The sequence below is a fragment of the Cyphomyrmex costatus genome, unplaced genomic scaffold, assembly GCF_001594065.2.
Source record: "Cyphomyrmex costatus isolate MS0001 unplaced genomic scaffold, Ccosl1.0 scaffold4, whole genome shotgun sequence".
Classification (NCBI taxonomy): Eukaryota; Metazoa; Arthropoda; class Insecta; order Hymenoptera; family Formicidae; genus Cyphomyrmex; species Cyphomyrmex costatus.
The window spans coordinates 1,034,103-1,060,740 of NW_017278207.1; the positions used below are offsets into that span (position 1 = coordinate 1,034,103).

General features: G+C 37.1%; 1 protein-coding gene across 1 annotated transcript in view; it reads left to right on the forward strand.

The window, feature by feature from the left end:
- The first annotated feature begins 4,137 nt into the window (after nucleotides 1–4,137).
- Nucleotides 4,138–26,638, forward strand: part of sli (slit guidance ligand) — a 31,350-nt gene continuing 8,849 nt past the window's right edge. The window contains exons 1-22 of the mRNA XM_018543800.1: nucleotides 4,138–4,157; nucleotides 4,716–4,859; nucleotides 12,089–12,160; nucleotides 12,602–12,673; nucleotides 12,783–12,996; nucleotides 13,757–13,920; nucleotides 14,442–14,513; nucleotides 14,628–14,699; nucleotides 14,804–14,875; nucleotides 15,176–15,330; nucleotides 15,462–15,632; nucleotides 19,131–19,281; nucleotides 21,384–21,530; nucleotides 22,957–23,028; nucleotides 23,119–23,190; nucleotides 23,461–23,624; nucleotides 24,035–24,236; nucleotides 24,315–24,386; nucleotides 24,461–24,532; nucleotides 24,899–24,970; nucleotides 25,047–25,210; nucleotides 25,769–25,988. Of these exons, the coding sequence (XP_018399302.1) occupies nucleotides 4,138–4,157; nucleotides 4,716–4,859; nucleotides 12,089–12,160; nucleotides 12,602–12,673; nucleotides 12,783–12,996; nucleotides 13,757–13,920; nucleotides 14,442–14,513; nucleotides 14,628–14,699; nucleotides 14,804–14,875; nucleotides 15,176–15,330; nucleotides 15,462–15,632; nucleotides 19,131–19,281; nucleotides 21,384–21,530; nucleotides 22,957–23,028; nucleotides 23,119–23,190; nucleotides 23,461–23,624; nucleotides 24,035–24,236; nucleotides 24,315–24,386; nucleotides 24,461–24,532; nucleotides 24,899–24,970; nucleotides 25,047–25,210; nucleotides 25,769–25,988 (2,636 nt within the window). The remainder of the gene's footprint in view (nucleotides 4,158–4,715; nucleotides 4,860–12,088; nucleotides 12,161–12,601; nucleotides 12,674–12,782; nucleotides 12,997–13,756; nucleotides 13,921–14,441; nucleotides 14,514–14,627; nucleotides 14,700–14,803; nucleotides 14,876–15,175; nucleotides 15,331–15,461; nucleotides 15,633–19,130; nucleotides 19,282–21,383; nucleotides 21,531–22,956; nucleotides 23,029–23,118; nucleotides 23,191–23,460; nucleotides 23,625–24,034; nucleotides 24,237–24,314; nucleotides 24,387–24,460; nucleotides 24,533–24,898; nucleotides 24,971–25,046; nucleotides 25,211–25,768; nucleotides 25,989–26,638) is intronic.

Consider the following 26,638-nt stretch of genomic DNA (forward strand, 5'->3'; position numbering starts at 1 on the left):
CTCTCTCTCTCTCTCTCTCTCTCATCAATATATTTAAGTATTTCATGCTATTATACAAAGATTAGAATTAAAACAAATTAAGAAAAACTTAATTCAACATCTCTGCCAGTATAATGCAGACTTAGAATATATTATATTAAAGAAATTAATTGAATGTTTTAAATAATTCAATGTTATAAATACTACATTTCCTAAATTTCATATTCTATATTCTAAATTGAAGTCACAATTGTATCAAGTTACGTGTATAAAACACGTGATAGCGGACGTGTTAATCATTCTCGCAGCATAAAGATAATTTATAATCATACGATCAAACTGAAATCAGATAAATTGAAATTGAAAACTAATAAGACTTTGCTCGTGGCAAACTATCATCGTTAACTGTCAATATTACGTCGCGATCGATGAATTACTTTGCATCTACCAAAACATCCGGCGCGCGTATGGTAAATGGAGGATTACGTCGCGATATTTCCTAGCAGTTACACGTACAGGCACGTGATACCCGTACGGGCGCACGAGAAGTCTGAATATAATCACTATCCATAAATCATTCGATTCCCAGATCCCCGGCGGGAAGACGGAGCGAAACAGCTCTCTGCTCGCGCGCGAGAAAATCGAGACTCGCCTCAGTACTCGATCCTCCCCATAGACTCGTCTCACCTTGTCGCAGCTCGATTCTCCCTTATCTCCGCCGGAGACATTTCTACGACATTAAGCAGGGGTATCGACACACCGCGACGCGCGCGGCGTCGCGCGTGAGATACGACCGGATATCCGGCCGATCCCACAGCGGTATCCCTTGTATTCCTTCCCCCTATAGTGTTCCTCGCAGAGGCTCTCGTTCGGGGCGGTTGTCTGCAAACTTTGATTACATCTGCCAGCAGCCTATCCTCCCTCCCGTCTTCTACGTGTCTTCTCATCCCACCGCAACTCAAATATAGACACGCACCACCAACACCTTATTCTTGGACGCTGTCTACCAAGCCCGTCACACTTTGACTTGCCCCCCTTCTATTTCTCGAGATTCTCACCATCGTCCGTCCCATTCAGATTTACCACCGTCAAACACTCTTCCTGCCATCTCTTCCGCTCCCTCCTTCGCGAAAACCCATGGAAACGTATTTAGCGAATGTCCCGGTTGGCGACGCGAACTGTAATTTCGTTAGCTGCTATACGTGAGTTGCCTGGCGAAAGTGCAAGATGAAAATTGCGCCTTCTAGGATGCTATTGGACTTCTGATGCTCGAATCAAATCAATGATGAGATTTATCATTTGAATTGTAAAAACGCATCGATATTCAGTCATCGTTGCAATTGTATACCTATCAGGATGTCGGACTTATTTAATTACTTTCTTAAATCATAATTATACATGTCCCATTTTCGTTTGATCGAGCTCTACATTGAGAGAAAATTCTTGTTGAAAATGAACAAATCAGAAAAAATTCTGATCATATCAATCAGAATTGTAATTATTTCACACACAACTCTATATGATAATATATAATTATAATAGATTCAACCAGAAAATTTTTTTTTATTTGCACCTTTTAAACCAGAATTTCAATTAAACCAGATTCTTTTTCCAGTGTGTAACGAATGTTATTCTCACTATTATTTAGGAATTCGAGACGATAATTTATCTTTATTTAATGATACAGAATTCATTTTATATTGATGACACCTAATTTACCACACGTGTCGCTTAGTAACCTTTATGCCGTAATGTATTGCTATGCAATCCTACTTCATTTAGCAATTTGAAACTGCATCAATTTATCGTTGTATTTCAAATGGATTTTCGATGCTCGAGCTCAAAGGTTTTTTAATTAGACTATTAAACTCAAATTACATAAATGCTATAATTTTAAATGACTATCGCTGTTCGTGTGTACATTGCGTGAAAGAGAAAGACGGTTGTTTTACTTTACCTGAAGAAAGAGAACTTAAATTAGTATCGACTTTAAGTGACAGCTGGCAAATATTCCTCGTTGGAAGCTTTGTCGATATAACAACGCGGATATTTACAGAATAAACACGATGAGCATATTGCGAAATTTTGTCTCATTACAACGACGAATCGAAATTATCGCTTCAAGCGACCGATCCTTTGCGTCAGATACTTCTTCATTCAGGTCGCTGAGCAAAGGTTCTCCATATATACAAGACTACCCGAACGATTGCCGTTATTACTTTCCGAGAAGACTCCGCGCTATTTTAATTGAGCGGAACACCACATAAGACGGAGTCTTCGCGAAAGGCTGCATTAACGTTCCTAGAAGCGCAAATCCGTCGTGCAAACGGCACACGCCAAGTTCCTGTCTTATTCTACGAGTTGGCGGTTGGTTCATAAACCAACGATATTTCGCCATAGAGGATGTCGTCGACGACTTTGAATGATAGCGATATAATTATGAAGAAAAGATGCGACGCGGTTTAAACTTCTGTTGCTTTCGATCGCCATAGAAGATGATAAAACGAGCTCACATTATGACAAGAAATAGTTTTAAAAAGGGCAACATAAACTAATTTATTTTATAAATTAAAGCAATTTATAATGAATATTGTAAAAATATGGTTTTAATCATTTATCTCTATATAATATAAAAACGGAAGCTAAATTATTACAATGCTATTCTAGCGATGACATTGTTTGTTCATCATAATGATGTTCGTCCTTCGACAAAAAACCATGGGAAGTAGTGACAACGATAACAGGAAAAGTGACATCGTTCGTTAGGTAGCTCCTAAAGCTCTCGTTAGGCGCTGGGTAGCCGTCACCGTTTTATCCCGTCGAGAATTAATCGAATCGGCGATAAAGTGGATTATGCGTCGAGGTTCGATGGGCCTCGATTCCATAATGCGATTGGCCATGCTCCTCCCGTGGGAGGTATTTTCAGCTTCCTTCAAGTATAATGATTCGTAATTAGATATTACCTGCAACGTATTAAGGAGGGCGCTTAATATCTTAATAGAGTTAGCGGGAAGTATTCATAGTCATTACCGTGGGGTAGTATAATTAACTAGCTCGCAACCGACTCAGCGGAAGTGATTTTTCTACTTTCAGCAAACTTTTTTCTTCAAATACCTTTGCAAACATTTTTCAAATTGTCGTTGCTATCGCATTGTTTAACAAATATTCATTTACAAATATAATTAAAATTAATTTATTTAACAAAAATGTGTTTATTAAAATAAAGATAGAATGTTTCATGTCATATAAGATTCAAATGAAATAGAACAATTGTATGATCAGAGGATGTATAGAATAATATGATTTTTTGTAACATTGTTTGTCCATAAAAATAGAAGTTTACGGGCGACAAATGATTTAAAAAAGAATCACGATTTTATCGAGTGTCCATATACAAGCATTAAATCCCATGTGAATTCCGGAAATGTAACTCCGTCATTTTGTCGTCGGCGGAGAATTACACGTCAGTAGACGAAAACGAGGGAATAATTTACGCCAGTTGTCGAGCCAGAAAGGAGAAATCCGCGTTGAGAGGAGAAAGCGCTCGTAGGCTGACTTTGTTACTCGCTCTTACCCCGAGCTTTTTGTCAGGTAAAAAGTTTCCACGGGAAAAGGAACCAATTTAATAAGGCCTTAATAACTTCCCCGAGGGAGGTAGACGCTTGGCGTACGGCTGTGTTTGACGGCTACTTCACAGTCTTCTCCTTTTTCGACATCAAGAGTAAATTCACGCTTCCTCGTAACGGAGTGGTATAACCCTTTATTGGCAGAACGGCGATACCGCGTTCGTCATCCTCACTCCTCGCGTACGATTGTTCAGCTTTTATTCCGCGTCAAAGATGGGTAACGACTAACATTCTCTGAATCGACAGAATTGTATACCAACGAATCTTTGACATGAAATTACATTACATTAGAAACAACATTTTTGTAAGTGCACTTATACGTAATATAATTATATGTGAAATAACGTGTATATTCTAGTTAGATTATTATCTAATCTAATTTATCAATGAATGAACGTGCGTACTTTTTCGAGTTACTAATTTATATTTTATTTGTTAAGAACCGAAATATTAACATCTATTTTGTTCTTCTTGTTGCAGTGATCTCCAAGGAAATAATATATCGGTGATATTCAAGACCGATTTTGAAGACATGGCAACGCTCCATGTTTTGTAAGTAGAAATATTCTTCATTTTCTCAGTTAAAAATTACCACTAAAAGTATCATTATTTCTTACTCTGCACTAAAAGAATCAAGAAGCGAATAAATATATGAACTAAAGAAAGTGATGAAAAATCGAATATTTCATTAGTGTAAAATACATAATTATTGAAGAGTCAAAATCAGAATCACTCTTTACATTAGATGTATAATATAATATTAATTTAACAAATAAAAATTATTAACAATGATCAATAGTTTTAGTTAGTCGTAAATAACAAGTACATTCTATTAGGTTGCATTCATTTTTATATCTCTCCTTGATTGCATTTAAAATAACAACAATATATAGAATATGTATAATTAAAAGTTTCAACTTTATCAACAAAAGTTTCAAAATTATGAAATAGTCACATATCGTCAAATTTATGTCATTATTATTTTAATATTAAGTTCTATGTTAGACAATATATAGAATTGTTTGCGTTGATTATTATAATATATTACAATAATTCTTTTTTTAATGTTACGAGTATTATATTATTAACGGAAGTATTGTTAATTTACAGATTACTATCAAACAATCAAATACATACCATCGAAAGAGGGGCTTTCCAAGATCTGGTGGCGGTGGAGAAGCTACGGCTAAACAACAATCAGATACGTCATCTGCCCGATCTTCTCTTCAGCAACATGATGAATTTAAAACGCCTGTGAGTACGCCTGCGAGAATATTAACATTGCTATTTTCAAATTGATCGGAGATACAACGCGTAATTTCTAAATAGATTTGTCGACAATCAGACTTCATTTACGCAACGTTACGGATAAATATCTACCGGCATTCATGACTGTTCGCGTTATGTATTAGTGTCTCACTAACAGGTTTGACGGGCATAATTGCGGTGATATTGCGAATTTGAATTATTTCATCGCTGTGTAGCGCGAGATATCGACGAGCGTAAGAACAGAATTCGTTAAGAGCCCGCGAGCGTATTGTGCCGCGGGATTTATGCGTTCTGTCAGCGGTCTACGGTATACATAAACGCGCGCGGGTAAATGGCGCAGCGGTATTGCGAGATACGGAGAGAGCGATGTTGCAACGATGTCTACACAACGTCATGAAAGTTTGCAATATCGTAGAAACATCCGTACCGGTATTTCTTGGTGGAGCGAGAATCTCGGGAGAATAATTATATACACGTGAGATCAGTCCGAATGTCAGCTTCCGCAGACGCGCATAATACGCACGTGCGTTACGACCTCCGCATTCGTCCCCCCCTCTCTCTCTCTCTCTCTCTCTCTCTCTCTCTATCTCTCTCTTTCTCTTTCACTCGCTCTCTCTTCCTCATATCATTGTGTCAAGCGCGACGACGAGGGGAGAGGGTTTATATCGTATAAACTTTTCAGACGACGGCCTACATATCTCTACCGTATGTACGTATGTATTGCCAGGGGTTGTTGAGGGGGCGGGTAAACTAGGGGCTTGTGCAACCTGCCACGCGAGACTCCTCGATCGAATGTACGCGCCGCTGCATACGCGACTTTTCACCCCGGGCTTTAGCGTCTTAAAGGCGATCGTTCGATATGCAACGTTCCCGATGCCCACCACAACGGTGATTGCACCGCAACGACGCTTTCAGCTTACACTCGCCTCTGTGTGCACGCGACTACGCCAAAGTGTTTCCTATCTTACGTGACCAACTGCTTGAGTACGCGCTTATCGCTGGCCGACTGTCTTATTAGCGAGACCTGATTTAGTAACGGTGAAGGTGAAACGAATAAGGCGGGGATTGTAGGATTTTAGACATTTGCCAGGCACAGAGATCGATGAAGTCATTACTTAGAAATGATAAAATCAGGGCTTCGCGTTGTACATGAATCTTGAATAAAACTTGGTGAATCAAAACCAGTCACGTGCATCGATATATATATTCGCGAATGCTAAAAATAAATATCGGATTCTTTAATGATTCTTTCCAAGAAATAATTATATGAATAAAATGCTCAAAGAAGTTCCTACGATTTTTTATTTGTGATCACTAACCGGTTTTACTCGTTACAATTTATCGAAGTTATATTTCTGAGTATAGAGTACTTCTGGCTGCGTGATCTCAGAAAGCGATAGTATCGAAAGAACACGTAGCCCCGGCCGTCGCGGACCGTTCTGTATACACAAATTATGCTCATCCATAAGCTATCCGTCGAGAAGGAGCCGACCTCTTCTCAGCGACATGACTGGTTTTCTCAGTATCCCGACATACGCTTCGCCTCTCGCTAACGAGAAGAGCCACCTTGATGTCATAAGAAATTCCGATCCAGTGATTACGCCGTCCCGAGACTCGTCCATCCGTTCGCTTGTTGCTTTTCCACCGAACGTGCGCCATAAGATTCTTTTCGATCCGGAATCTCAATCAAACGCGATACGACGCGCGGATACCACGGTTGCAGAGAAAAAACAAAATAGAGACAGGCCAGCCTGACGAGCGGCGATATCGTGGCCTTTATCGCGATCGAGTGGGCACGGACCGTTTCCGTTCGAAAGTTCCCGGTGTTCCCGGCAGCTGCCAGCCCCGCGCGGTCGAAAAGTGCGCGAGCCTCCTCCTCGCATTGTGGATGACAGGGTGGCGGGGACCAGAAGGAGAGATCCGTGGCAGAAAAAGAGAGACAAGAGAAGCGGCGGAGAGCAAAAAAGAAAAGAGCGGGGTAAAAGAAAAAAAAAAGGAGAAAGCAGAGAAGGAGGAGGAGATCGTCCATCTATCATCCTGCAAAGTGGGCAAGATGGACGGGACTCGAAACTTCCCGTCTCCCGAAGCACCCGCTCGGCCTACAGTTTCTGACGATAAGGCTGGATCAGCCACCTTACAAAGGGACGTATTATGTTGCGACCTTACGGCGAGATTCTCACGGGCGTTCGGATGCGCGATAATCCTTCATCCGGCGTGGATAAACCAGCGTTAAAATCGTAAAATAGAAGATGCTAATTCGCGCGCGCTGCAACGACCGCTTTCTCTACTTCGAAAACTCTCCGGAAACTGCTAATTCCAGCGGCGCAGCTTATTCTGCAGTTCCCTCCGAAGATGTTTCTCTTTAATTTATATATTAAATCAGACCCCGCTTTATAAAACCTTCCATCTTCTCTTTTTACTAAGATATGCCAGATGTCGGATTCTCTTCTTTGTTCAAATGAGCCAACGAGATAGAACAAAAAAAAAGGCGTTATAACTGAAAATTATTTTATAGTAACTTTTCCTCTACACAACACTGCGATACCTAATTTTCTCTTTTTCATAAAATTATAGTAATACAGTAATATTTTGCACAAAATATATATACCGTATATCTTTCCTAGCATGTATAATTAAGCGAATCGCCAAACAAGGGTGATTCAGAAAGTTACCGCCAATACGGGGATCGTGGGCTTGATAATTGAACGATAAATGGACGAGCGATTAATCAGGCTCTCCTTAACGCGCAGCCTAAAGTTACATGGACTTAATTATGTGCTCGTCTCGTAAATTCGACGCGCAGACACGCCGGGGTGTGGGTAGGTCGCGGCGAACGTAACGTATGATTAACTCGTCGCGCAAACGTAGAAAGGTACGGTATATTCCGCGCGCGGTAAGAGGATGAAACCTCTCTACGTGGTAATAAATGGTTTGACACAATGGAAAGGGGCGCGGACACTTCGTTGATTAGTATCACTCCGCTGTGCGGCCGTATTGCGGCGCTTGTAACGCGATACATCGGACATAGCAACGTGCAAGCTGGGTATTTTACGACGCTCCAGCATTTGTCCGCTCTGTACGCTTAAGCTGATAATAACCAGGACAAACGTCCGCCGAACCGAACCCGCGTGCGATGGCGCGAATGATTTAGGGAGACAAAATTCGAGAACCGCACGAGGTTGGCCAGGGTGATTTTCGGACGTCGACAAATTATAGGCCCGTCATACAAGGAGCCGCGCGGCGCAATCTCGGTTTATCGCTCGAGAGAGCGCGGCTGTAATAATTATCGTGCAGTTGTTATCGTGTATCCCCGACGATCGTAATACGCTGTATTATACAGCTTTCATGGCTCTTGCAGTAAATTCCTCTCAGCCTCGACGTTATGGTGTTATTACATCACGTGCAACCTGGAATGTAAAATCACGTTAATAATATTGTTTAACGGTTTTCGTTATACATTCATCAAGTATATGTGATTATATATTTGTCGCTCTTGACGGCGCGGTTTGACGTCTTTATTTTTTTGTGATTAAGGGAAAAACTAGTTTTTAACCAATTTTACAAACGTACAGAAGTAGTTACACGAGAGAGAGAATGTCTACTCGAGAACGCGCCAAGTTTTCAGACAGCCGCAGTTTTCCAACTCATGTCGCAAGTATGCTAAGCGGAAAATACCAGGAATCCCAGCGTAGGGCGTCGTTGTAGAAGCTATTAAAACCAGTTTGCCACATACGCAAAGAGCGTTGTTACGAATGTTTCCTGCGTACTATCCTGAGCATGTTATGTCCGAAGAATGCGCGGGCGTCCTCCAGAGATTGCAATCCTCAGCGTCGCTGTGGACTTCTTTCTCTCTCTCTCTCTCTGAAGTTTCACGATTCCTTACATCCCGCACCGGGATGGAAAAGATCGTAAGGAACGAGGGTTCCTAAACAGAAGCGGATGATACGTGCGATACGTGGGATCTCGTTTTGTCCCGTTCTCTTATCGCGGTAACACAGTTAATGGCACCGGCAACATTTAGAATTGTTCGCGAGAGGCGAGGACCACTGGGTCCTTTTGTTAGTTTCGCGCGGGCGCGGTCACATCGAAATTCGGTAATTGCTTTCTGGGTTAGATGGAGTGATCTGAGAGAGAGGTTTCCCAGGTCTCTCCACTTATCCTCGATTCGAAAGCACATAATGCGAACGCCCGATATGCTCGTTTTCTCTGTTGATTATATTGTCGCAGCTCATTATCGTGTTCTATTCTCCGAGCTCAACCAGCTTGTCGACTTTGATGATGCAACATCATGCATTGTGAATCAATTTTGAATTTCTCATCCTTGTAAATTGGAAATGTACGATGACAGAAATGTGTTTGGTATTTGTGCCTATAAGTGTATGGTAAAATAATTATGATATAGGATTGTTAATAGCTCTATTTTTATGATTAATCTTGTATGTCGTTTTCTTTTAAACATGAAATAATTACTATAAATTATATGATAATTTCAAATATTAATATAGTAAAATATATAGTAAATAATAAATGATAAATAAAACAAATATTTTTATTAAAAATATAAATGCAGTAACAATTATTAATAGTGAACCATTTTTTAAAATTTACTTTCTATTTATATGATATTATTATTTCTATATTGTATTATACAATTAATTACAGTCACAAGAATTAATTTATGTTTAATTAAATTTTTAAGCGAACTTTTTCTACTTATTTTTATTTGATTATATTATAATAGAGATTCATTGATATCTTCTTAATCAATCACTTGAGATCTAATAAATGATATTTCGAAACAGGCTTTAGCATGTTCCTTTTGTCGAATCAACGTAGGCACTTGGAAATTCGGAAATTGCTTTTTACGATTGGATCGGACGCAGTGGGAATTTAATATCTCAAATTTCCCTGTATGTGATGAAAGTACTCAATTTCAGCTTACCCAATCCCATGCTTTCTACGTGCACTTCTCCGTTCGCGTATTCTTCCAATTTATTAAATTTATAGGGTGAAATAAATCTAATTTATTAACAGATGTACTTGTGAAATAATTTTTAAGAATTTTGCGACAAGTAATAAATAGATATAGCGTCAAGAATAAAGTTTTTGTTCGACTAATCGATAGTTATAAAACAGTTTTTTAATTTGTTTCATAGTTCTGCGAAAATACTCTAGAGAGATGAACTTTTATTGCGCGGCGTGTGACAAACGTTTATTCGATGGCACGATCAAACTCTACGGGGACAATAATATTTCGCGCCGACCAACTTGAACGCGAATGACGCGAGTTCCCTTTGTGCGTTCGGTGCAGACGTGGCCGCGCGTCGAAATTCGGTAATTACTTTCTGGATTGGCTCGAGCGAACTGGGAGTTCAATCTCCCAGTCTCGCACTCTCACCTTACATCCCTCGTTGTCTTTCTCTCTTTCTCCTCTATCTCGTTCTCCGCTTCGCGTTTTTGTTGTTCTTCTCTCGCTCACCACACGACTCCCCTCGCATTCTCTCGCGAACATAATTACAGATTGCGAGTTCCAAGCCAATGGATAGTCAATGGCGAGCCGTACTCCGAGACCCCAACCTATCATCACAAGCCTTTGGTTAACTCAGACCTCGAGAAGAGGTTTCGAGGTTCCATGGTATCCGCACGCTTTTCGAGGGGCTCCAACCGCGCCATTTGTCTAACCCTCGATCGTTCCAAGGTGTCTTTCCATATCAATGGGAGATGATTCAATTATTTGCTAACTCTCATTCGTTATTTCATTAGCGTATTTAATCATATAGCATATAGTACTTTCTCACGCGCAAACAGGATAGATTGAATGATATATAGTATGTTATTATTTTGATAATAACATACTATATAAGATGTCATTTGATGTAATTTTAAAATATTATTTAATTAGATATGTATATCAAAAAAATATTAAAATGTTAATATCTTGAAAAAAAGAACCAGTAAAGTAATATATACAATAAATTTTTAGACGTAGTTTGTCACGGGTCGATTCTGTGATGTAACTCGAAACAAACTGCGAACTTGAAGTATTCCGACTACAAAGTACGTTAAGATAATTCGTAAAGCAGTCGGCTGTTGCGTGAGACCGTGGAAATGATCACTCGTTACGTGAATAACGATTCCGACCACGACGAGGAGTAGGTACTTGCGAAGTCTATGACCACTCACGTGACGGTCTGGTGTACACGTGTGACCGGTCACACGCACAAGCGGCAACTTTCTGGAGGATAATCGTGCACGTCGAAGAGGTACTTGCCACGGCATTCGACGCTCTTGAATAATTGATCGAAAATGTAGGACGAACTCGCGACTACAGCCGCAATAAAGTGGAACGAGCGGGTGTTGCACCGGTGATGGTGGACGTGGTCATCCGCCTTTGAGAGCGTAAAAGCTGAGAGGTCAATGGACAGTCGCGAATTAACGCGACTCTGGCGAACGTGATGCCGATGGGTTCTGATAGTTTCCGAATATATACGATTGCAACAATTGCATATGTGGAAAATTGAGGCAGAACACTATCGATTCCGAATACGATTGGGAAGTTTAATTTGATTCGCTTCGAATTGGAGTCATTGGAAAATTTTATTTGATTCATTTTTTAATTGAACTCATAAATATCACATCACTAACTAATATATTTTTCGAAATAATTTAGAAGGGCTACGAGCCAAAACAATGTCATTTAATCTTAAGTAAAATATATACATATAAAAATAAAGATATAAAAATTAAAGTAGAGTAGAAAAATAGAGAAGGAAGGAAGGAGAATTATGAGGGTGAAAGGGATTGTATAATTTGTAGATATGATTCTAGTAAAGATTCAGTGTTTGTTTAAACTCTGTTTCTGTCTTTTTATTTCTGATATGAGTCGTTTGTTGTATAGGAGAGTTCATTGTCAAGAATTTTAACGTCATTCCAATTAAAATTATGATTTGAATCAATGCGGTGGTCAGATGTGATGGAGAGCCTGTTTTTTTCTTTATATCAGAAATGTGTTCTTATAACCTATAAGTTTTTAATTTTCTTTTTGTTTGTCTCACATAGCTGGCATCGCAATCCTCACATGAGATCTTGTAAACTACATTTCGATTAGACAACATTATATTAATTTTTCACACAATAATTACGATGTTAAAAATAAATGACTATTTGACAAATAATCAGACATTTTAAAATAAATATTATATTCTGTTTTACAGAGATCTTAGCCACAATCAGATCGCCACTATAGGACCGAAGACTCTCAGAGGAGTGTCCGCTCTCAGACATTTGTAAGTATCTTATCGGATATGCTTGCCACAAAGATAGATTGTTCCGTAACAATCTCTCTCGAGACCATTTAGTCACAGTCTAGTAGCTCATTATAAACTATACTCAAGATGTTTTACATATGACAACTCTACTCGCATTACAGATAAAGCTCTGATAAAATTTCAGATAAAACTCACGGGTTGAGTTAGTATTTCAAATCTACTGTATTATAACTATCTTATATTTTTCTATGTCACTTATCAGTTTAAGTAGTAAAATATTATGTGGTCAGACAACTCTAATATTCAAAGCGTAATATAATATATGTATTTTTCTGAAATGCACGATTTATCTCTCTCTCTCTCTCTCTCTCTCACACACAAACACACATTATTTTATTTATGTAAGAAGTTTAAAGAAATTAAATATTTGATTAAAATTCTGCTTTTTCTTCCTTATAGACTACTTGACAATAACGTATTGACCTGTGTGGATGAGGCTTCTATACGAGAATTGAAAGATTTGGAAATATTGTAAGTACACGAATTCGTGAAGATTATATATTCAAATTACATGCTTTACATCAAAATTATTTCATATTCGGCGAAAATATAAATTTGTCAAATCAATTATTCATTTTAGAATGCTGAATAATAATAAACTTATAACGCTCGGCAAGGAGATGTTGAACGGCTTGTCGCATTTGCGAACTTTGAAGCTTGCGGATAACGCGTTCGCTTGCGATTGCCATTTAGCATGGTTATCGCGTCATTTGAAGACTTATCCTCGCCTAGGGCAACATACACGATGCGCATCTCCGGCTCATCTCAAGGATCGCAATCTCGCCGATGTGCAGGTGAGTCTGACTAGAGTTATGTTACCATCTATTGAATTCCAGTTCGCAAAACCCACAAAGTTTATTTCTCGTCAGAATTTATGTAGCCGTTTACAATAAAATACATAAATATATTAAGTTTTATTTATTGTAAATACAATATATGTATGTTATAAATATTCTATTAAATTACATTATATGTACATATTATAAATTAGTAGTCAGGATCTTCTAATACATGGAGGAAAATGATTGAGTAATTTTTATTTTACAAGATTAAACTTTACAAGATGAAAATATTGTGCTTATTTTTGCCGAATTTGACAACAAACTTTACTTGCCTAAAAGTAAAAATATCAGAGAGATGTAAAAGTATAAAAAGTACATTACAATTATAGCAAATAAATCCATTTAAGTGATTATTATCTTATAGTAAAGTAAAATATATTAAAATATTGTAAGAATAACTCAAAATTTATTTTACGAAGTGTAAAAAATATCTTATGATTGTACGATCACTCTAAGATTTACCAGAAAAGTAAAATAAATTTCACATAAGTAGGCACCTGTTTCAGTATGTTGGAGACCTGCTAATTCCAATTTACTAGAATTCTAGTTTACTTCACATTTTTCTTCGTGTAGAATATAATATTATTTCAATTGTTGACCAAACGTTGTATGAGAAAAAAAAAGAACATTTCTGTGATCGTTAAGTTTATCGATATCGTTTCTCGTTAACCCACTTCGTGCCTAATACGACTTCTACACCCATTGTTTGCAGGAGCACGAGTTCAAGTGTTCGGGCCTGGTCGAGCGAACGGGATCGGAATGCAGCGCTGAGCCCCAATGCCCGCATCCTTGTAAATGCGCTGATGGGATCGTCGATTGCAGAGAGAACTCCTTGACGAAAGTGCCAACCCACCTTCCCGAGGACACCACTGAGTTGTAAGTAAAACCGTCGCACCATGTTCGCGTATTGTGTATCTGTTCTTCATCTGAGATTTATTTCTCGTTTACACACTCACGCGTATTATATATCTATAGGTATTATCGATAGGTAATGCGAATTAAGTTGTATGTTGTTCTCTCAAGTATATACTTTATGTTTTCTCTTATATTGTATTTGGTACTTGTAGTTGTTGTACAACAAATTAATGTCACTGTTTATATATTTTTTAATTTAAATTTATTTTATTACTAATTTTCCTAATTCTATATAAAGCCGAAATTTCGTAAAATTTGTTAAGATTAATATTATATGTAGGTACTACAATACGTGAAACGCAGGATAATATATTTATTTGCGTGGAAAATGGCGAAAGAGAATAGTGAAACACGCGAATAGTACAATACAGACGAGTAGAAAGCGATCGATAGTCTCACAGCTTTACAAAACGGTTACTAGCATAATTGTGCAGATTCGCTTAACTTATTTGTATAATTTGTTTTTCTATAATTGCTTGCAGGCGGCTGGAACAGAACGGCATTACGGAAATTCCACCAAAGGCTTTCTCGCCATATAGAAAATTGCGAAGAATGTGAGTGATGTTCGTGACTGACTTACTTTAGTACATACGTATATACAGATCGCTTTTGCGCACGTCGACCGCAACGTTTAATACTTTTATATGTTTCCGGTTTTTCGCCCGCAGTGACCTGAGCAACAACCAGATAAAAAAGGTAGCAGCTGATGCTTTCCACGGATTGAAGTCCCTCGAATCGCTGTATGTATCTTTTTCTGGTTCTCCGATACATTTTAAATAACATTCTATTCTATTTTAAATTCTATTTTATTCGACCACAATGATAAAAATATATTTGGTTGCAGGGTTCTGTATGGCAATAAAATTACTGAACTACCAGCTGGTCTTTTCCAAGGCCTTACAAATCTACAATTATTGTGAGTAGATAAAAAAAAGAGGAAAATGAAGTATAAATTTAATAAATAAGATTTAAAACTAAAAACAAATAATTGTACGGATATCAGTTTTATTAAAGTTGATAAATTGGAATAGATATAGTTTTTCTATAATATACTGCACGATGCAAGGTCGACTTTAAGAAGGCGAGAATTAATAATTCATATTAGAACCACTAAAGAAAATGTTTTTATTCATGGTTTCACGTATTGTTCTCGCTTTCCCGTGAAGCATTGCAACGAGGCAACTGTTGGAAATTATGGCGAAACTTATTGTTTCAGGTTACTGAATGCCAATGAGATATCATGCATACGAACAGACCTGTTCAAAGACTTAACCAGTCTCACCTTGCTGTCTTTGTACGACAACAATATACGTTCGTTAGCTAACGGGACTTTTGCCAATCTGCGGAGCATTAAAACACTGTTTGTATTAACATAAAAATACAAAAGTTTTCTTACAGTCATTGCCTGATTTGGGCGAAACATTTTTTGTTATTAAAATAATTAACGAAGAAAGATATTTTCGTACTACGTTTTAAAGAATCTTCAGCGTGTAATTCTTTTTTTCACAGACATTTGGCGAGGAATCCGTTCATCTGCGATTGCAATCTACGCTGGCTGAGCGCGTATCTTCACGCGCATCCTATAGAGACATCCGGCGCTAAATGCGAAACGCCAAAAAGAGCGCAGAAACGGAAGATCGATTCGATGCGGGACGACAAGTTCAAATGTAAGGGTAAGCACAATTCGACTTTCCGGTATATCTCTTCTTAACACTTCGGCAGAATAATATACAGGTCGGTAGTCTATGTGGAGGAAGATATATTGCACGATGAATGTAAATAGGTCCCTATTATATTCGTTGACTTACATTTACATTTCACATCTTCAAATCTTCATATTATCATATATGTAATTACATTCATATTCATATCTGTATGAGATCATCATTTACCCTTGCATACAATTTCGATAAATAACATTTTATCATCTATCTTACATTAGCTTTTAAATGCTAACAATTGAAAGTAGCACTTACCTTAACATATGGAAAGTAAGAGAAAGCGAATAAGCAGAATGGAAATCGGATTATATATTACCATTTATAAATTAATATTCGTTCTTTCGCTAAGAAAGGATATATCGAAAGCCGATGCCAAGCTATTGAATTGATCAATTGTGTCACTCTATTATCAATCACATGTGATGGCGCGTACGTGCCACATACGAACAACCGATCCACGGTTTCCATTTTCACTTGTGTGAAATCACCCACTATCGTTCCTGTTGCTTCCAATGCTTCTTGCATCACATATCCAGACACGTACGTCTCCTCCTTTCTCTCTGTCTCGATTCTTCTTCGTTCTTGTCGACACGTCCGGAACAGGTGACCAGACGATCTATACAAGTGCTCTCGCACGGTAGGATAAATGCTGGTCACTTTGTCGGACGTATGTAATTGCCGATAGATGTATCATGCTAACCGTAATACCGCCCGGTGTGCATTAATGTCAGCTGATGTTATGTACATTCGCAAAGACGCTTGCAAACTCGTTCATGCTTGCCTAATGATAATCATTTAGCAAAACGAAGCTGCATACAGATAATTTACGTAGATAAAGATCGTGCCTTAAGAGGATGTATTTTTTTTAATTTTATTTTTTCGTCGGGGTGTACGAAGTTCTTCTTTAAACTATTCACGGAAGAAGATCGTAAAAAAATATTTGAGTATATCATACCGTTAAGATATTGGATAAAGACAAAGAAACCATGATTTATTCAGAATTTTATAATAAAAATATATTGTTGTTTTGATATAACTTTTTAAATTTTAGAAAGTTAATTAAAACTATTTCAATAATAACAATATTATAGAGCAAATTTATATTTTCTGTAATTAAAAGCCGTTCTTCGACGTTGTATATTATGCTTTATACCGACGTATGATGCACTCATAGCATGCTTATTATATTATAGTCCGTAAATGTTTATATACTTCCGGAATTACAAAAATTCTATCTCTATTTTTATCGCGCGGTGGTTTACCTTGTCTTTTTGCGACACCGTAATTCTAGGGAAATTTATTGCAAGCGTACGAATGTCCCTTCTACAGAATGCATCTTTTACGACATGTTTTTTGCGGAGCGATCCGCGTTTGCCGTATTCGTTTGAGAATAATACCCAGAAGTCTGTCTAACCTTCCTTTATGCAGCCTCGAGTTTCACTCAGATGCACTCTCCTTGTACGCCATACTATTTCGAAAAGCGTATGTATATACATACGTATACACGCGGTTGTACAGAGGTAAATGTAAAAGCCCAGAACCGCGTAACATCTTGCTTGTTAACATTTTGAATACAAGATAATCGCGCACAAACCGATTTTATATATAAACAATGAAATTATCTCGTGACTATATTAATCAATTTATGCACATATTTTAAAATAATTAATTTAGTTTATTACATAATTAAACGTCATACGTTCGTAATATATATAAACTTATAAAGCATATATAAGTATCGATGTTGTTAAGGATTTGCTTTGAACGATACGTGTGCAATATGCAATGTGCTACATTGATTACTTTCAAGAAAAATGTAAGAAACAACTTGTTACACGTTGCATATAAAAGCAGCTTGAATATAATTAATACCACTTGGAAAGAACGGTTTTGCTAAAGTATCTAAAAATTTAGTTAGATATAGAGCTGAATAATTTTGTAACCATTATGATAAAATTATGTCGAAATATCGAAATAATTAGAACCGTCAAACTAGATACTGGAATACACCGAAATTTTTTACAGTTCATCATATTTGAGCGTCCTGTATTATTATTCTCAAATTTGTATATTTATCTAAATTTTTAGATAATTTTGGAAAACCGTTGTTTCCGCGTACTGAAGAAAGATAATATTCCCTGTCCATTCCGTTTTTGCGACTTATTCCATACACATTTACATGAAACTCTCAATTCAGAGTTAAGAAGAAAACATCTCGCATATGTGCTCCTATATCGGTATAAATGTGCGCATATAACTGTAATTCCGTAAACGGGAACTTACATTGTGAACGTTAAACTTGTAGACGACTTTCGTAACTTGCACCCCCGGTCATGGCAAAAATTTACACGATACCCTTGCTTCTGCATTACGAAGGATTTCGCGAGAATTAGGAGAGTGCTTCTAGTTTTCGTAGAAGGAAACAAATGTTGCTCCTTAAGCAGCACTTTCATCCGAGTACGTAAGAGTATTGGCGAAACGGACGGTGGAAGAGACAACGGAGAACAATCATTTTTAACTTTATTTACGGAAACGTAAATTTATTTTTATTATTTATACTTCTCTCATGTCGTTACTTGCCTTAAACAAATTTTTGTCAGTTTTATTTTTATATAAAATATAAATTATTCTACAACACTAAGGTGTTGTCACTTCTGTGAGATATCTGTTCTTTCATCTTTTATTCGTTACATTATTTTTCTCAATACAAAAATAACGAATATTTTTTTTATCGCCTTTAATCTCAATATGTAGTTTTATTCATTTGTAAAGGCGTACGAACCGTTAAAGAGGAAAATAAGCGAACGCGCATTCACATTGAAAAAAGAGAGAGAAAAATCAGTTCTTGATGACGTTTAATTTCCGCGCTTCTTTCTCTTTAATCGACGAATAAAAATTGCTATTGTATTTAGACCACCGCACCGTGGAGAAAGCACAGTCGCTGCGCGAGATGCTAAACGGCATTATACATGTTGCAATGTGTATCGTCGATATAATTACGTATGCGTACATCACACCCGGCAATTTGTAATGTGGTGTATAATACGATGATAAATCATTTCTGCCGTAGTCGCACTCATACATAAACATATTTAGCCCTCAACACTAACGCACGACGTTAAACACTCGATTAACGTGCAAGTACATATGGCATATCATACGTACGAGCGGTTTCGTTTAACGACGCCATTAATTACACTGTTCATTATCAAAATTTATCGTTAATGAATCGACATCATCATCATTATGTTTACCATATAATTACGTTCGGCTACAATTTTCATGAAGAAATGCAAGATTCATTTGCGGCCGGGATATCACACAACTGCTCTGTGCACGACGTGTACCTATATATTATCCGCGTCGGACCAGGAAACGTGATCGAGTGCGGAAGTGTTGCTCAGGCGCGATTGTTAGAAATTCGATTCTATTCAGAAACTTTGTCCGCAGGTGACGAGGAACTGCTAACAAAAAGGGCTGGCGAGTGCATTCTGCCTGGTGCTTGCCCCGCGCAGTGCACATGCAACGGCGCGACAGTCGATTGCTCTAACAAGAGATTAACTGCAATACCAAAGGATTTGCCGCTTTACACGTCGACTTTGTAAGTACATATACTTCTCTTAATTGGCGTGTTAAATTATCACGAATAAAATCCGGAAAAAGAACACACGTTGTTAATCCCGACGCTAATATCACTGATGCTATCCAAGTTCTGTCGGATATGAACTTTCTAAGCTCCGTTTTTTTATCATTGATGAGTAAATAATCGACAACGAAAAGATTTGACAGGCAAAAGACATATCTTCCGTTAAAAAATTTATTCCAACAATATTTTACTTATATCGTTACGTTGCTAAGAGACGTAGATGGGCGTGCAAAATGAGAAAACTAAAGACAAACTCAATTTATGTCATACAGGATGTCGCAGCATCCGCAATGTATTTCATGCAGTTATGTTTGTCATGCTGAACGCACTTGTCCCGCGAACGTTTTTAGTGTCTCCCAAAATACTGTGTGACATCGCGCTGATGAAGAGTCGGTCGATCTAAAATAAGGAAAATTTTTTCAAAATATTTAAGCTTTCGATATAATTGAATACTAAATAATAACACTCATTTTGCCAGGCATTCTTGCCTCTGATCGTAATTAAAGGTATAACGAGGCGCTTTTAATAAATAATAGGTAATAATTATACGTTACAATTTGGTAATAATTATGCTATCTTCAGTAATGTGTGCAAATTATAAAATTATAAAAATTATTCATTCATCTAAATAATGAATATTCTAAATAACGATGTTACGTTTATATGCAATAATAATCTAATCAGTTATATTAAGGAATGAGATTATGGAAACGACTGGTATCGATAAATATAATAATAATCAGCATTATCGAGCTCTAATTATATCTAGCTAATAATAACAATTAACATGTTAAACATAGACACATACATAAATGAATTGCAGATTGAAACTGTAAAACAATATAATCTTAAAAGGTAATCTCAAATAATTTAAAAAGTATGATTTAATTGATCGTATAATTAAACTAGATAATGGTAATGGAAATAAAACGAATTACAGTAAAGATTATTAATCCAATACGAACTAATATGTCGTTTTGCAATTTGTGACTTGCAATTAGTTATATTTCTAGTTTACAATTACTTTACAATTAGTTTATCATTTGAAGTAATATACATTCTGAATTATTATGTTTTTGTGAAAATGTTCACTTTAAATTATTGAGTATTGGACAAATCAATCGATCGGTCGAAATGGTCCAGACGAGTAGTTAGGATGAATATTATTCGTCTGTAGAGAATTCTCGTCGCTCAGTTCGAATATTAATTCGATCGTTGAACCAGATAATCACCTGATTAAATCGTAGAGTGCAATAGGAAAAGAACAATGAAGATTGGACTATTATTCGCAGTAAATTACGCATCTGGCTCATTCAATGGCTCGGAGTTTTATGAAAAAAATTAATTTTTCCGTATCTCATTCAATAATCAATATATTAGCCTCTATAAAGAAATCTATATATACATAAAAAATTGAAATGTTTCTCTGGCGTACGTGGTTTTCAGTGTTTATTTTTGCTACCTTATTTGTATTTTGCGTTCAAATTTATCAGTAAACGTTATAAATATTAATATAAAAAAGTCGTCGATTTTGCGATTAAATTTTCCTTTTCGAGAATTTTAAAACTATCCAATTTAAAAATAAAACAACGGCTGAGTTATTAATAATTGCTACAGCAATTTATTATTTCATTCTATTTCAGGAACATACATTTTTGTACTCCGATAAATTCGAGGTTAATAGTTTTATCCGAACGTTAGAACGTATTAATTACGAACGAAGCAAAACAATCAACTGCAAGTTACACTATTGCTCGATATATATCGTACGAACATTCTGCAATGCACCAATTTCTCTGCCCGAGAGTTATTCCAGCGCGCAATTCGCAAAATTTATTGAGCGACGCATTGTTATAACGCGGTAGCGAATAAATTGCTCGGTGGGTAGTCGAAAACAAGTGATGGAGTAACGAACGGAAAGTACCAATTTCGCCCCCCCCCTTTTTTTTTTACGTTGTCGAGTAACAAACTGACCGTGCATGGATATCGCGAACGCGAATGCATGTTTCGCGACTTCGTTCTACTTGCATTCCTTTCCACTTGTATGTTCACGCCAGGTTGTTGAGCAACAATGAACTGGACAAGATCAAAGCGGACGGCCTTTTTGAGAAGTTGCCGGAGCTGCAGCATCTGGATCTTAGGAAAAATAAAATCTCCCGCATCGAGGCGTCTGCCTTTCAAGGAGCTCACAATCTCACCGACCTGTAAGTCACTACGAGTCCCGAATTATACCGCTTTCGTAGCATAGTCCCGACCTGTTTCTTCTTTGCGACATTGTCGTCGTCGTCGCCGTCGTTGTCTTTCTGGAAAACTTCGCTTTTGCTGGCACAATAGAAGCCGTTCTAGAAGTACCGTTGTGTAACGCTAGAATTGTTTTCTTTACGCGGTCTTCTATAGTCGATATTTCCAACTTTAGAAAATCTCTCTTGGAAGAATTTTCGAAGACCGCATTGTCTCCGAGGACAATTATTAAAACAATACCAGTGGTTTTTCGTCAAAGACTTGAGCGGTATAATATTGTTGATTGCGTGTTGCGATTTGCTGAACTCAATTTTGCGGCTATTAATTTTAAACTAAAGTGTCAAAAGACGGCGATACAAATACATAATAATATTAACAAAAAGACTTTATCAATCTCACCTGGATATTAATACTTAATAATGTAATATATATTTTTATATGTGAATGTACATATTATATTCTATATTCTACAACTGCGTATCGAAATTATTTTCAATCTCAAAATGCCACCAAACTAGAGTAGTAATATCATAATAAATGGCCAAGTAATTTAATAATATATATATTGAAACCAATAGGCATCCTAACTGTAAATAATTCGATGTTGATAAGTATCTTAAAAAGCTGCAAATAATTTAACATCAAATTAGCATTGCAGCTATTTAGAACGTTTATTAACATCAATATTATTAAATTAATTGGCAATTTAATTTGTGGTACACTACCACAGTTCGGTTTAAGGCTGAAAATTGTGTTTAAAGACTAAAAATGATTTCGGCGCGTAATTGTAGAACTGGATATGTATTTAAACTCACTGAAATTATTTAGAATCAGCTCATAGACCAATAAGACCTTTTTATTATTTACTGTGTATTAATTTTTATTTTTTACTTGCACATTACGATTACCAAAAATGTTTCTAATATACGAGACTGATAATAGCACATCTGTTTCATAAAAATATTTTATCGTTCCATAAGAGATTAGATGATATACGGGAACTGAACTTGCAATATATCAGCCATTCTACCATCATTTATTGCATGCGATTTATAGGTATCCAATATATGGCAAGAGTTATAAAAATCTTTATAGTTATAAACTATATATTTTTAAGATATACTTCGAAGTCGAGTAACGCTTTTGGACATTATATTCGGAATTTAAAGAATATAAAAGCATTACACATCAAACGGTACCACGTTTAAAACGTCTCTGCGTGCTTTCACGATGTTCATAATGCGTGTATGCTCGTTAGCTCAAAGAATGATATTTATCGACTCGTAAAAAGTGACGGCGAATTGTAAATGCGACGCAACTTAGCTCGCAATCTCCTTTCCATTTTGTCGTGCGCCTCGTTTCACGATGTGACGAGCTTTCTTTTCACAGGCTTTTGTCCGAGAATAGGCTGCGAGAAGTGCACAACAAGATGTTCTCCGGCCTACCGAGCCTTAAAACACTGTAAGTACCTCGTTGGAAAAACGTACCATCTAGCGTTGATAAAACGCTATCGTGTGGTAAACGATTACTCGTACAATTTACTCTGCGTAGGAATCTCCATGGTAATTCCATTACATGCGTTATGCCAGGGTCGTTCGACGGAATGCCGCACATACGCGCCATGTAAGTTCATGACTAATCGACAAATCAAATTACCCTAAGATTGGAGCTGTACGGAAATTGTTATTAAATTTTTTTCCTTTTTTTTTTTGTGTGTCATATTATTTTATTTTTCTTTATTCTTTGTGAAAAAATGCAAGTAATTAAATAGTCGGAGAAATGTATACTATTATATCTCTAAAATAATAACATACCGGCTGTAATAATCCGAGTGTAATCTTCGTGTTACCGCCTCCTTATTGTAACGTTTAACATATTTTTCGATATCTGCAGCAACATGCAAGGTAACCCGCTATCGTGCAACTGCTATCTCGCGTGGTTCGCCGGATGGTTGAGGAAACGAGATATAGCCGGAATCACTGGTCGTTGTCACGATCCACCACGATTAAAGGATGCCATCATCAAGGATATTCCGCACCACGAATTCAAATGCAACAGTGCGTTTAATGCATTACTGTACAATTTTGGTCACCTGTAGCACCTGCAGATATATCTTACTCTCGCAATTTGTATTACCGCGCTCTATGGTCGATCGCTATGAATTCAAAATAGAGTACAAATATGACGTATTCCGTGGAATCGATAGCATCGATTTGCATGCAAACCGATTCGCACGTATATACAAAATCGAAATCAATATAACATATTAATTAAATCTGAATTTACGAGCAACGCGTATTTCGTGCCTTCGAGTTGCATAGGTATATTACTTGCACTGCGAAAAATATTTTCACGAATAAGTTAGTTACTTTTGCTTGTGCCGTCTTTATTTGTTTTCGCAAACTAATATTTGTAATCTGAATTGCAAATCCCGTTAACGATCTACCAACTATTTTACACCCATCAGACGACAGCGTGGGTTGCCTAGGCGACGATTACTGCCCGCCTCAATGTAATTGCGCGGGTTCGGTGGTGAGATGTTCGAGGTCTCAGCTTACAGAGATTCCACGCGGGATTCCACCGGAAACCACCGAGCTGTATTTGGACGTGAACGACATCAAGACGATCCAACCGGAGAGGTTGAACCACCTGAGGATTCTCACCAGACTGTAAATAAAACACGCGTGCACCTTTCCGTATATCTTTCAAGCGGCTTTCGCCATGTTTAACATCCGCTTCGTTTTCAGGGATCTGAGTAACAACCAGATCGGAATGTTGTCCAACGATACCTTCAGGAATCTCACGAAGCTGTCGCATCTGTAAGTCGAATATGTATTCTGTTACTCCAAAAGTTGTTTATGCAATTTATAATATACGCGAATCCTTTTTGCAGTATAATCAGTTACAACAAGTTACAGTGCGTACAACGAAATGCTCTCGCGGGATTGAAGAACCTGCGAATAATGTAAGTCTCGTATTCAAATACTCGCTAATGCTATCGTCTTGACATGCCTCTTTTATTTCTGCGAAAAAATCTGCTGTTGAATACTCAATATTTTGCCAGGAATGGAAGTAACTCGTTACTTGTAACAAAGTTACAGTTAAAAGTTATTTTTTGGATAACGTTATATTTTTATTTGGTAACGTAGTTACATTTTTTCTGGTAACGAATTTTACAGTTATTTTTATCGTTACTTAGTACACGATTATCAGAAACTATAAATTCTTAATTTAAGTTTTATTTTAATCGAAAAACAAAAAATGACAAATTAAAATCTTTCTACGCCAATAATGGAAAAATATGCACTATAATTTCATTGCCCTTCCTCAGTTCACTACACGGTAACGACATATCGGTCATCCCAGAGGGAGCATTTGAGGATCTCAAGTCTATAACACATCTGTGAGTATCACTCCATTGGTGCACTATACGCACTTGATTTTCGATACCAGCCATTTATCGATTACGATGTTTACAGTGCCCTGGGGTCCAACCCGCTTTACTGCGATTGCAGCATGCGATGGTTGGCCGAGTGGGTGAAGAAAGATTATGTGGAGCCTGGTATTGCCAGGTGCATGGAACCTCCTGCGATGAGAGACAAATTGCTTTTGACAACACCGGCTAGTGCCTTTCTATGCAAAAGTAAATATCTCATAAGCGTATATCTCGATTGCGGGCAGAATAGCCAAGAGATTCTATCTGCAAATTCCGCTAAATAAATTGCTATCCGCGAATCGCGTATCAATAATACTTTGTTGATACAATAATATAGAATCATACAATTTACAGTATATCTAATTCTGACTTCTATTCCAACTGTTATATTCAAATCTTCAATAACATGTATTAATATCGTTCAGTAAAATATTTATCATTGAAATTGGAAATATTAGTCCCGATTTTACAGCAGAACAGGTCATTGAGAATCGATTTTTTATTGGACATAAAAAATATATTTTTTACTTTTTTTTTTTAACATCGTTTAATACACTTTGTAGTCTCTTATGAGCAAGAGAAAGAATTTCTCTGGCTGCTTGGCCATTACTGATCCGCAATCGTATACTGGTTGTCGCACGTGACGATGTTTTTGATTTTTCGTAGTACAGCGCGACGCAGTCTGTTTAGTTCGTGGTTTTTTGGCCCAACATCACGGTAGGGTACTAAAATTACTCATTAATCGTAGACCTTTCTTCCGCGCAGCCAAGCAGCAGCCAGCCGAAGTCTTGGCCAAGTGCGACTTGTGTTACACCTCGCCATGCGAAAACGGAGGATTTTGTGAGGCGCTTCCGGACCGGCAGTTCCGTTGCAAGTGCACGCCAGGATATCACGGGGACCGGTGTCAGCATAAAATTGACGCGTGCTATGGAAATCCTTGCAGGAACTCCGGAACTTGCAAAGTACTGGAGGAAGGAAGATTCAGGTACTTACTACGAGCGACAGTCCAACCTTGATCAGAGTAGTAGCTCGTCGGGCTGACTTTAGAGTCGCTCGTCCAGTGGAACCCGTAGAACGTTTGCGTGCCATATCTAGACAAAATTTGGAATCCAGACAAAAGTTCTATCGAATTTTGCAGTTTCTTATCCTTCTTTTTTATGTCAGCCTTTTGCTTGAATTTTCATAATTTTTTTTTTACGAAATTATGTAGCACGTTTACGAATGTGCGATAAAACGAATAATTTAAAACAAGCCTAACAATTTTTTAATTGCTCTGATTACTGTCTTGAGAGAAGAAATCGATCAAGCAAAGGATAACAGCAATATAAAATTTTTTAATATGAATTAAGTTGTACAGATTGTATGAGGAAAACAATAAGTTATTCAATATTAAATTTTAAAAGACTGTCAATGTAACAACATATAGCTAATACGAATACGAAGCCTATAACAGTTTAGCTGGATCTTATTATTAGTTGCTTACATATAATTTCGCGTGAATTTATATACTGATATATTGTCTTTCTAAACTACGTGCCGAACAATTGTCGGTCTTGAAACGCAGCTCTAATAACTACCGCAGTACTATCACGAATTAAATTGATTAGTAATTTAATAATTGTTTGATAGTAAGTA